The sequence below is a fragment of the Salvelinus fontinalis genome, chromosome 38 (genome assembly GCF_029448725.1).
Source record: "Salvelinus fontinalis isolate EN_2023a chromosome 38, ASM2944872v1, whole genome shotgun sequence".
Classification (NCBI taxonomy): domain Eukaryota; kingdom Metazoa; phylum Chordata; class Actinopteri; order Salmoniformes; family Salmonidae; genus Salvelinus; species Salvelinus fontinalis.
In genome coordinates this window covers 5576890-5589781 of record NC_074702.1, presented here as the reverse complement: position 1 = coordinate 5589781, position 12892 = coordinate 5576890, and the positions used below count along the sequence as shown (strand labels likewise).

The 12892-nt window shown below is 43.9% G+C and overlaps 1 protein-coding gene across 2 annotated transcripts; it reads right to left on the bottom strand.

The window, feature by feature from the left end:
* Positions 1–1586: 1586 nt before the first annotated feature.
* LOC129837941 (RNA-binding protein 24-like) lies at positions 1587–11905 on the bottom strand. 2 transcript variants are annotated; one of them, XM_055904531.1, is made up of 4 exons: positions 11498–11905; positions 10720–10909; positions 10255–10309; positions 1587–2021 (listed from the first exon to the last, which is right to left on the bottom strand). In XM_055904531.1, exons 1-4 carry the CDS (start codon positions 11669–11671, stop codon positions 1664–1666), a joined length of 777 nt encoding a protein of 258 aa, XP_055760506.1. In that variant the 5' UTR covers positions 11672–11905; the 3' UTR covers positions 1587–1663. The 2 variants fall into 2 exon arrangements, with proteins under 2 accessions (XP_055760506.1, XP_055760507.1); XM_055904532.1 differs by having other exon boundaries at positions 10786–10909.
* Positions 11906–12892: the final 987 nt, after the last annotated feature.

Here is a 12892-nt window from a genome sequence, read left to right as displayed (position 1 = left end):
GTACGTTCATCTCTAGGAGACAGAACGCATCTCCTTCGTGAGCGGTATGACGGCTACGTGGTCCCATGGTGTTTATACTTGCGTACTATTGTTTGTACAGATGAACGTGGTACCTTCAGGCGTTTGGAAATTGCTCCCAAGGATGAACCAGACTTGTTAAGGTCTACAATAATTTTTTCTGAGGTCTTGGCTGATTACTTTTGATTTTCTCATGATGTCAAGCAAAGAGGCACTGAGTTTGAAGGTAGGCCTTTAAATACATCCACGGGTACACCTCCAATTGACTCAAATTATGTCAATTAGCCTATCAGAAGCTTCTAAAGCCATGACATCATTTTCTGGAATTTTCCAGGCACAGTCAACTTAGTGTATGTGAACTATTGACCCACTGGAATTGTGATACAGTGAATTATAAGTGAAATAATCTGTCTGTAAACAATTGTTGGAACAATTACTTGTGTCATGCACAAAGTAGATGTCCTAACCGACTTGCCAAAACCATGGTTTGCTAACAAGAAATTTGTGGAGTGGTTGAAACAGAGTTTTAATGACTCCAACCTAAGTGTATGTAAACTTCCGACTTCAACTGTATATATATATTTTTTCTTTGAAGACATATTTCACTAAATATCTTTTACAAGTTCAAATTGCATAGTTCAAAATGGAGGTTTAAAAGTATTAAAGGTGAAAAGTGACCAAAAGTGTTTTTGGTTTGACCATCTCGTTTAAGAAATTTGAGGGAAAAATACCTGATTAGAATTCAGTGCACTTGTGAAAGTTGTACAAAATCACACATTTAATTTACTACACATTAAATATGCTTAAAATTATTAACTTAAACTTGGTTGGTTATGAGGTCATATCTTAAATAATAATTCTAGATATTTGTCCTGATGAATAAATATTAAATATTTCTGATATAATGACAACAACAAAAAACAATACTTTAGTGATGACAACACTGATGATATTTGAATAATGAAGTAACTATTCTCTCCAGTTATGAGAGGATTCTCTTCAGTTATGAGATGATTTTCTTCAGTTATGAGATGATTTTCTTCAGTTATGAGATGATTCTCTTCAGTTATGAGATGATTTTCTTCAGTTATGAGATGATTCTCTTCAGTTATGAGATGATTTTCTTCAGTTATGAGATGATTCTCTTCAGTTATGAGATGATTTTCTTCAGTTATGAGATGATTCTCTTCAGTTATGAGATGATTCTCTTCAGTGATGAGATGATTCTCTTCAGTTATGAGATGATCCTCTTCAGTTATGAGATGATTCTCTTCAGTTATGAGATGATTTTCTTCAGTTATGAGATGATTCTCTTCAGTTATGAGATGATTCTCTTCAGTTATGAGATGATTCTCTTCAGTTATGAGATGATTCTCTTCAGTGATGAGATGATTCTCTTCAGTTATGAGATGATTCTCTTCAGTTATGAGATGATTCTCTTCAGGCTCTTTTGGTAGCAGCGCTGCATGTTCTAAAGCCAAGGTTGACGACCACCACTCCACTCTTCATCCCTCCCCCCTCCTTACACTCTCCCCCCACCTCTCCCCTTGTAGTGTCCTGGGGGTGAGTAGGACCTCCCCCCTCCTCTCTATAGCCTCCCCCTCTTCTGTTATCCAGGCTCAGTAATAGTAGTAGTTGTGGTCAGTTACTGCATGCGGTCTGCCTGAAGCTGCTGAGGCTGGTACTGGGCGAAGGCAGCAGCTGCAGCAGCAGCTCCTGGGGTGGCTGCGGCTGCTAGGGGCTGCTGGACTGCATAACCATACCCTGCTGCAGCCATGTAGCCCGCAGGGGCCGGGGAGGCTGCGTACGGGTACTGCTCGTAGGCAGCGGCGGCCGCGGCGCTGGCAGCTGCGGCGGAGTACTGAGCGTAGGCTGCTCCTGTGTAGTCGAGGTACGGGGAGGAGGCGGCGGAGGCCGTGGCGGCGGGCGACTGCATGCTGTGAGGGATGACCATGGTGCTTGGCTGCATAAAGGCCTGGGGGTAGACGTAGTGGGCTGGGATCCTGCAGGACAAAGATGTCAAAGGTCAGAGGACAGACAGAGCCACTCGGCAATCTGGGACACAGGAAAGCAGGCGTCACAAAGACAAAACAACGTCAACCCAGTCCTCATTTCATTAACACAGCAACACCACCCAATGGAACCCTGGGTAAAAAAAAAGAGAAGGTTTCGAGCCAAAAGGAAAGCAGAGCAGCTCTGTCTGAAGCTCAGGAATCATCATGAAACCAGAACAGCTCTGTCTGAAGCTCAGGAATCATCATGAAACCAGAGCAGCTCTGTCTGAAGCTCAGGAATCATCATGAAACCAGAGCAGCTCTGTCTGAAGCTCAGGAATCATCATGAAACCAGAGCAGCTCTGTCTGAAGCTCAGGAATCATCATGAAACCAGAGCAGCTCTGTCTGAAGCTCAGGAATCATCATGAAACCAGAGCAGCTCTGTCTGAAGCTCAGGAATCATCATGAAACCAGAACAGCTCTGTCTGAAGCTCAGGAATCATCATGAAACCAGACAGCTCTGTCTGAAGCTCAGGAATCATCATGAAACCAGAGCAGCTCTGTCTGAAGCTCAGGAATCATCATGAAAGCAGAGCAGCTCTGTCTGAAGCTCAGGAATCATCATGAAACCAGAACAGCTCTGCCTGAAGCTCAGGAATCATCATGAAACCAGAGCAGCTCTGCCTGAAGCTCAGGAATCATCATGAAACCAGAGCAGCTCTGTCTGAAGCTCAGAAATCATCATGAAACCAGAGCAGCTCTGTCTGAAGCTCAGGAATCACATCCTTTAATTAGGCATTAGAGAAGACAGACCGGCCAGCCCTCTGTGTCTGAACGAGGGTTCTCTCACAATGCCAGCTGATCGCACAGCACCACAACACATCAAGAAAGAACTGCAACTCAACCTATCCCAGTCAACATACAATCAGTCCAACACCACACACCACATGCCCACACACGTTAAGTCCTCAGACACAAAGTCAACTGAAATGAAACGCCTCATAGAGGAACATGAAAACGTAGCAGCATGTGGCAGAGAGACAGACGGATTATCTATGAATGTTCACACTTCAACATTTTCTATTATTAAATTACATACTTTAGTTTTCTAATATTATTGTTAGAAATATTTCTCTAAAATTGCTCTATGTCCTGCTATGAGTACTACTGAATAGAGCTTCAATAAGTACTATTGTGTGAGTACCGCGACGAGTAACATTTCTGACAATCAATCCTGTAGTGAGTAGTGGTGTACATGAATTTATAATGAATCCAGGTGTCTTGTTTAACTCCAGAAACTATGGTTGAGTAAATATAAATATGTTTATTATTGGAAGAGCAAGATGGGGACAGAGCGAGAGAGAGACAGAGAGAGAGAAAGAGAGAGAGACAGAGAGAGAAAGAGAGAGAGACAGAGAGAGAGAGAAAGAGAGAGAGACAGAGAGGGAGAGAGAGAGACAGAGGGAGAGAGAGAAACAGAGAGAGAGAGAAACAGACAGAGAGAGAGACAGATAGAGAGAGAGAGACAGACAGGGAGAGAAACAGAGACAGAGAAAGACAGAGAGAGAGAGAGTGAAACAGAGAGAGAGAGAGACAGACAGAGAGAGAAACAGAGACAGAGAAAGACAGAGAGAGAGAGGGTATAAATGGAGTGATCTAAGCCTGTGTATCTGGGCAGATTGGGCACAATTTCCACCCTGAGCGTCAGTCACCTCCAGCAAACAGAGACCAGGTGTTAAAACTGTCCTAAGATGTGCCATGTCACACACACACACACACACACACACACACACACACACACACACACACACACACACACACACACACACACACACACACACACACACACACACACACACACACACACACACACACACACACACACACACACACACGTCCGGGAGAGTGACAGGAGAGGCTGGAGGCTATTTTTTCTCCTCTTGTCATCACTAAAGGACAAGCTGAGCTTCTCTCTCTCCTACAGCAGCACATGGCATGACCTCCGTCAACTCTGGAGGATAACTAGTCCATTCCTCTGTCTCAGTGACCTCATAACTATTCCCTTTCTCTCTCTTCTCTCTTCTCTCTCTTCTTCATTATAGGCTACAGGTGGGTTGTTAAATCAGCTGTTGAGTGGTGTGGTCTGACTGTGGTAAATGTCAGAGGTAGCCCAATTTGAAATCCTCTTCATAAACTGTAGGGAGTTAATTACTTTCTAAAAGACTAACTGACATTTTGGAAACCTCACTAGAGGAGAAAATGTCTCTCTATGGCTGTAACAGTCCACCTATCTGTCTCTCTATGACTGTAACAGAGTCCACCTGTCTGTCTCTCTATGACTGTAACAGAGTCCACCTGTCTGTCTCTCTATGACTGTAACAGAGTCCACCTGTCTGTCTCTCTATGACTGTAACAGAGTCCACCTGTCTGTCTCTCTATGACTGTAACAGAGTCCACCTGTCTGTCTCTCTATGACTGTAACAGAGTCCACCTGTCTGTCTCTCTATGACTGTAACAGAGTCCACCTGTCTGTCTCTCTATGACTGTAACAGAGTCCACCTGTCTGTCTCTCTATGACTGTAACAGAGTCCACCTGTCTGTCTCTATATGACTGTAACAGAGTCCACCTGTCTGTCTCTCTATGACTGTAACAGAGTCCACCTGTCTGTCTCTATGACTGTAACAGAGTCCACCTGTCTGTCTCTCTATGACTGTAACAGAGTCCACCTGTCTGTCTCTCTATGAATGTAACAGAGTCCACCTGTCTGTCTCTCTATGACTGTAACAGAGTCCACCTGTCTGTCTCTCTATGACTGTAACAGAGTCCACCTGTCTGTCTCTCTATGACTGTAACAGAGTCCACCTGTCTGTCTCTCTATGACTGTAACAGAGTCCACCTGTCTGTCTCTCTATGACTGTAACAGAGTCCACCTGTCTGTCTCTCTATGACTGTAACAGAGTCCACCTGTCTGTCTCTCTATGACTGTAACAGAGTCCACCTGTCTGTCTCTCTATGACTGTAACAGAGTCCACCTGTCTGTCTCTCTATGACTGTAACAGAGTCCACCTGTCTGTCTCTCTATGACTGTAACAGAGTCCACCTGTCTGTCTCTCTATGACTGTAACAGAGTCCACCTGTCTGTCTCTCTATGACTGTAACAGAGTCCACCTGTCTGTCTCTCTATGACTGTAACAGAGTCCACCTGTCTGTCTCTCTATGACTGTAACAGAGTCCACCTGTCTGTCTCTCTATGACTGTAACAGAGTCCACCTGTCTGTCTCTCTATGACTGTAACAGAGTCCACCTGTCTGTCTCTCTATGACTGTAACAGAGTCCACCTGTCTGTCTCTCTATGACTGTAACAGAGTCCACCTGTCTGTCTCTCTATGACTGTAACAGAGTCCACCTGTCTGTCTCTCTATGACTGTAACAGAGTCCACCTGTCTGTCTCTCTATGACTGTAACAGAGTCCACCTGTCTGTCTCTCTATGACTGTAACAGAGTCCACCTGTCTGTCTCTCTATGACTGTAACAGAAGTCACCTGTCTGTCTCTCTATGACTGTAACAGAGTCCACCTGTCTGTCTCTCTATGACTGTAACAGAGTCCACCTGTCTGTCTCTCTATGACTGTAACAGAGTCCACCTGTCTGTCTCTCTATGACTGTAACAGAGTCCACCTGTCTGTCTCTCTATGACTGTAACAGAGTCCACCTGTCTCCCTCTATGACTGTAAGAGTCCACCTGTCTGTCTCTCTATGACTGTAACAGAGTCCACCTGTCTGTCTCTCTATGACTGTAACAGAGTCCACCTGTCTGTCTCTCTATGGCTGTAACAGAGTCCACCTGTCTGTCTCTCTATGACTGTAACAGAGTCCACCTGTCTGTCTCTCTATGGCTGTAACAGAGTCCACCTGTCTGTCTCTATGACTGTAAGAGTCCACCTGTCTGTCTCTCTATGACTGTAACAGAGTACACCTGTCTGTCTCTCTATGACTGTAACAGAGTCCACCTGTCTGTCTCTCTATGACTGTAACAGAGTCCACCTGTCTGTCTCTCTATGACTGTAACAGAGTCCACCTGTCTGTCTCTCTATGACTGTAACAGAGTCCACCTGTCTGTCTCTCTATGACTGTAACAGAGTCCACCTGTCTGTCTCTCTATGACTGTAACAGAGTCCACCTGTCTGTCTCTCTATGACTGTAACAGAGTCCACCTGTCTGTCTCTCTATGACTGTAACAGAGTCCACCTGTCTGTCTCTCTATGACTGTAACAGAGTCCACCTGTCTGTCTCTCTATGACTGTAGCAGAGTCCACCTGTCTGTCTCTCTATGACTGTAACAGAGTCCACCTGTCTGTCTCTCTATGACTGTAACAGAGTCCACCTGTCTGTCTCTCTATGACTGTAACAGAGTCCACCTGTCTGTCTCTCTATGACTGTAACAGAGTCCACCTGTCTGTCTCTCTATGATTGTAACAGAGTCCACCTATCTGTCTCTCTATGACTGTAACAGAGTCCACCTGTCTGTCCCTCTATGACTGTAACAGAGTCCACCTGTCTGTCTCTCTATGACTGTAGCAGAGTCCACCTGTCTGTCTCTCTATGACTGTAACAGAGTCCACCTGTCTGTCCCTCTATGACTGTAACATAGTCCACCTGTCTGTCTCTCTATGACTGTAACAGAGTCCACCTGTCTGTCTCTCTATGACTGTAACAGAGTCCACCTGTCTGTCTCTCTATGACTGTAACAGAGTCCACCTGTCTGTCCAGCAGAGTTGTAGAAGACACAGAGGACAGGCAGAGTTGTAGAAGACACAGAGGACAGACAGAGTTGTAGAAGACACAGAGGACAAGACACAGAGGACAGGCAGAGTTGTAGAAGACACAGAGGACAGACAGAGTTGTAGAAGACACAGAGGACAAGACACAGAGGACAGGCAGAGTTGTAGAAGACACAGAAGACACAGAGGACAGGCAGAGTTGTAGAAGACACAGAGGACAGACAGAGTTGTAGAAGACACAGAGGACAAGACACAGAGGACAGGCAGAGTTGTAGAAGACACAGAGGACAGACAGAGTTGTAGAAGACACAGAGGACAAGACACAGAGGACAGACAGAGTTGTAGAAGACACAGAGGACAAGACACAGAGGACAGACAGAGTTGTAGAAGACACAGAGGACAAGACACAGAGGACAGACAGAGTTGTGGAAGACACAGAGGACAAGACACAGAGGACAGGCAGAGTTGTAGAAGACACAGAGGACAGACAGAGTTGTAGAAGACACAGAGGACAGACAGAGTTGTAGAAGACACAGAGGACAGGCAGAGTTGTAGAAGACACAGAGGACAGGCAGAGGTCCTACTCCTGCTGCTGCTGCTAAAACTGGTCCGATCGACATGAACCTTTCCTCTGGTTGGAGGACGACAGGGCAGGCGGCCATTTTGTGTTGAAAGTTCAGGGCTAAATAAAGGTGCTTTGTAAATCACTGAGACACATGGGTAATCCCCTAGAACAGAGGCACACAGGCCCCCCGGCCCCCAGGCACATGTCTCAGGCAGCCCACCTGTTGTCCGCCGGCGAGCGAGTGATCGAGCCAGCGAAGGCCCTGTCTACGACATCCATTATTTAGGGCACCGCCGAGCGACTCTCATTTTCCAGCGGAATTTGAGAAGCCGTGTAGAACACTGTGAACAGCTGCTGCCTAACCAGTAGTCTACCACTCTGCAAACAACTTATCTGAGATCAGTTTACACTCCATGTTTACTGGCTGTGTGTATGCCTTTTAAATATGCTGTATGTTTTACATGGTAAAGGTTATAACTTCTGTAGCCTACTTGGATGTCTTGGTTAGTATTAATCTATGTTCCACACTACTATCTACTTAGAATGGTATTTGCTGTCAGTTTACACTCAGTGAGAACAAGTATCAGACCTTTGGTATTAAAACAAATGAGATATTGGGTCACCAATGAGCGACAACAGAGTGGATCAGGAAGTCCGTTTGAATAAAAGAGTTCTTTTTGGAACTGTAGGTGTTCTCAGTCATCTCCGTTCCCTGTATTGTTCCAGTAGAGTGGCCTGGCTCCATTACGAATCCATCCACACTAGAAACATACTGTCTCGTGTGTCCCACAGTAGTGACACCATTCTCCGATTTCATCCTTCCTCTCGCCATTTCTCTCACTCTTTCTCTTCTCTATATGGACACATTTCTAGAGTGGTTTATGGCTTCAGACTTCTTCTAGCTAGGGTTGCAAAACTACCAGTAATTTACAAAAGTTACTGGAATCTTCAGTAATTTTGGTAAATTAACAGAAAATCTATGGCAATCTATCGTAACTTTGGTAATTTATACTTGAATTGTTTTATTATATGTTATTCATTTGTTATATCTGTACCATATTGTCCTGGAGTTTCTAGTACATAGACCATATGGTTGTAGTAAAAATAGCCTAATTAATCAAATAAAAGCATCTAATCAACAATGGCATTATTTTAATTTAACTCTGCAACTCTTCCAACTAGTGACTATTATCACACCTGCCACCAGTTGGACTCCAAAACACTGACAACAAATACATGTTGACATAGTAAAATAACTAGAATAATTTCATGCTGAAACTCTCAATATAAACACCAATGGTATTCACTAACTTGATGGTTTGTATTTAGGATAATGTTTTACAGCTTTGTCATTCTATTTTCTGTTTTAAAATCATCTTATTTAATTATTTCATATATTTTACTTGTGATAAGGCCGGAGAGAGGACCAGAGATTATTAGATACCTGTGATAATCTGAAGTACACCAAAAGGCCACAAGATTTCTTGTGACAGATTACATTAAATCCTTGAAAGATACCAATTTAAACTTCAAACGTTTACAGTAATATACACCCTACTTTTATAACATTAGTTCTAGCCATCAAATATCTTTCACTGAGTTGGTTCCTGGTCTACGTCATGAGCAGGAGGGAAAGAGAGAGAAGATGATGATGTGAGCTACAGGAGGAAGCAACGGGTTAATTAGAGAAAGAAAACAGAAACCACAACATTATGAGCAGAGAAAACCAAAGGCAGGAAACGATCTCCAACATGCAGCCAGGAGTTGTGTTGTTGTGTGGGGGGTTCGGAAGGTCCAAGACAAGTCACGTAGCAACACTGGTGATCAACCCCATCAACAACAAAACATATGATAACGTTGTTAACTAACAAACGGGGGGGGGGGGGGGGGGGGGGGGGACAGGCTACAACACAATCAATCGTTAAAAATCAAGTTTAAAACCCAGATCAGCATCAACACCCCATGACAAAGTTAAATCTGAAATACTAAACTCTCAGAGTCTGCAGAAATATTCCTCCCCCCCCCCTACCCCCCCACTGCAAGTAAAGAGAAGCACGCAGTCCAGCTGAACACCACTTCATACTGAAACAAAGGCACACACACCAATCTATGGACTCTGGAAAACCGCAACAGAAAAATGAAAAAGAAAAACAACTTCCATGCATCTAATCACCATTTCAGCTTGTTTGTGTGTGTCAGAGTTTACTGGTAAGACCTTAGTGATCTGCCCAATGCAGACTCAGCTATTCATCCTCAAACCATCATGTCCCTCCATCAGATACAGTTTCTGAACCGTGAGCCAGCCTGTCAGATCAGAGAGAGATAGACAACATTGACAACTGGTGACATCACGTTTAGAATCAGAATTAGATTCACGCTTTAGAATCTAAGAATGGCACGCAGAGATGCACACCACACAAGACACAGTCCCACCTCTACACTCAACAGAGAATGAATGGGCAGGGAACTTACAGTTACACAACTCTGGAGAAGGAAAATGTTACATTTTACAATCCAAGCTATTTTTTAAAAGATGAAAATCCCTAGATACTGCGGGTAAGAATAGAAACGGGCACATAGATCATTCAAAATGAGCAGCTGTGAAGACAACAGGTGGTGTTACAGTAGGATATTCTAACACTAGTTTAGAGATGCAAAATTCTAGTAACTTTCCCAATGTCACAATCTTCTAACCAGGTTTTCTGGAACATCTTGGGAAAGTTACGGTCATTCTACAACCTTACACTAGTTCAACATTTTCTACCCTGTAAAAGATGTTAATAAAAATAAAATACATGTTATTGTGACATACACTGGACAGGTGCAGTGAAATACGGTGTTTTAATATGACACACTTCCAACAAGACAAGGAGTATCACTATGCCATAACATACCCATAAGGCCTCTGGAGGAACGCTGGATGGATTTGAGGAACACCAAATGAGAAACCTGGAATAAGAACAAGTTGTTTTTAACTCTACCGCTGTGTGTTCAATCTAAAGCGTGACTCATACACATATTATAAATACATTATAATTCCATTAGAACAAATGTGATCAGTGCTTCCAATGTAACTGCTCCAGTTCTTATAGATCATGTAAATGGTAGGGGGAAAAAACACATTTTAAACATTTGGTGTCTGTAAAAATGGAGACACACTTTAATCATAACGTATCTTCATTCACACTAGCTTCACTGTCTGTTCTGCTAGTTCCCCCCATTACAGTAGACTTCGTCTAAACCCCATGCTACACATCTACCATGCTATACATCTACCATGCTACACACCGTGTGAAAACACACTGTAAGCAGGTGGTTAGTTTGCTCGTTTTAGCAGCTCGTCATTGTTTGTACGCCACCTTGGTCGTCCAAGCTGTGAAATAAACGTGTGGCGTAGCCCTCCGCCAGCGCGTCCATCCCCTCACCTGGCTGCATGACCCTGGGCTTGGCCCCCAGGTAGGCCAGGTTCACATTGGCTTTCCGGCCGTCGATGATGGGGTTTGGGTCCTTGCAGGCTCGGTCCGCAGACGCCCGGTCTGCCATCGTCACCTGAGGGATGGAAAGGGAAGAATAAGAAATAAATACATGTTTCCATTGTCTGAATTGATCAGATGTTCACTCAGTGGGAAGCTGTTCATTGAACAACAATTCATTTATAAGTATTGATCATGTTCCAATAAGAAAAGCATGAGGGTATTACAATCAGAATAAGGAAAAGTGTAGAGAAAAATGTTCCTTTATTAGTTGAAGGTAAAGACATGGTTTATGAAGCACAAGTCAGCAATTCTAGGATGATTCCATCACATCGTCGTGGGCCTGCTGAGCCCAAGAACCCACGCCTAAAGCTTCAGCTGAATACTTAGCAGAATAGAATGGTTAGCCCATTCAGGAACTGTTCATGCAATGCAATTCATTGACCGTTCATAAATGGGCTACAAAATGGTGTGAATCAATGAAGTGACATCAGATTCGTTATGGATAGGCTAATGATAGCCTTTTTCATTTAAGACATATTGGTGCTGGAAACATTTTAGATTCTACCCATAATGTCTGCATTTAACAATATATGACATAAACTAATTACGCAATCGATCGATCAATCCCAATGACATTCAAATGTACATCTATAATACTTACGAATCCATAACCTCTGGATTTGCCAGTCTGTCTGTCTGTTATAACAACAGCCTCGTCGATATCACCGAACACTTCGAAGTATTTCCTGAGACTGGAGTCCGTGGTGTGATATGGAAGACCCCCGACAAATATCTTTGTGTATGTTGTGTCCTTCTGAGACGAGTGCATCATCATTTTTGCGGTAAACGGTAGGCAACAATGTTTTATAGAGAATGTTTTTGCAATCTCACAGAGATCAGTCAGCTCTGTGAAAGCACAGGTTATTTAGAACGATTAATTTAAGGTAGGTTTCGTTGGAACCGAACAGACACTTGTTTGACGCGGATTTCCAATCGTTCCCAACTTCAGTTCAGTTTGACACTGCTTAACTTAGGAGATAGATACGGCTGCTGTCTAAATCCGCTTCACCCAGCTGTCACGTCAAGGGGGCTGGGCCGTGAACACGCTCTCTCCTGGGCCCTCCCTCTGTGGCATACAGGGTCACACGCACCGACCAAAGATGAACAGACCTCTAATCATAGGATCGCGAAACATTAGCTCATTTCAATACAGAACCCAAAATAACAACACATGTCTGTCTGACATTGCTTTTGACTATTCCCATGTGTAAAACATTACTGTACTCTGTTTGAAAAATACTTTCATTTATTGATATCCCACTTGCCATTTACTGTGAATCTATGAAATAATCTCCTCCAATCTAAAAACACTATGAAATGAATCTGAGCTCTCGGTCCTCTAATAGTTCAGTGTCAGATATCTGCATGTTGTTGATGTTGATCCACACACCGTAGCTCTGCATGATGGTGAAGTAACAGATACCACTTGGCTTGACCCTGACACACAAAACACACCTGTTGAGTCACACCACGTTATGGGGTCAACATGGACAGCTGACTGACTCCCACAACAAGGCACTAGTCTCTCACCGGCTCCAAATCAATCTACTCCCTAGCCCCTACTCCTTAGCCACTAGTCTCTCACCAGCTCCAAGTCAACCCTACTCCTTAGCCACTAGTCTCTCACCAGCTCCAAGTCAACCCTACTCCCTAGCCCCTACTCCCTAGCCACTAGTCTCTCCACCAGCTCCAAGTCAACCCTTCTCCCTGACCACTAGTCTCTCACAAGTTCCAAGTCAACCCTACTCCCTAGCCACTAGCCATTAGTCTCTTACCAGCTCCAAGTCAACCCCACGCCCTAGCCCCTACTCCCTAGGCACTAGTCTTTAAAACACACAGGTGCAAATCTGAGATGACTGGAATAGGTAAAAGCAATATGCCAAAATTCCACCAGCAAGCTATTACCATATTGCTTAAACCTATCAGGCATTTTCAAATCCACATTAGTTACTATCAGAGTATTTCAGCGGAGTGGCGCTGGGGTGGGGCGAGGAGC

Excerpts from the sequence above, each read along its gene's own strand:
- LOC129837941 (XM_055904531.1), bottom strand. The coding sequence starts at position 11,671 with ATGATGATGCACTCGTCTCAGAAGGACACAACATACACAAAGATATTT. Across the intron at positions 10,310-10,719 it reads TCACAGCTTGGACGACCAAG|GTTTCTCATTTGGTGTTCCT; the intron begins GTGGCGTACAAA and ends TTCTTATTCCAG. Across the intron at positions 2,022-10,254 it reads TTCCTCCAGAGGCCTTATGG|GATCCCAGCCCACTACGTCT; the intron begins GTATGTTATGGC and ends TTTGTCCTGCAG.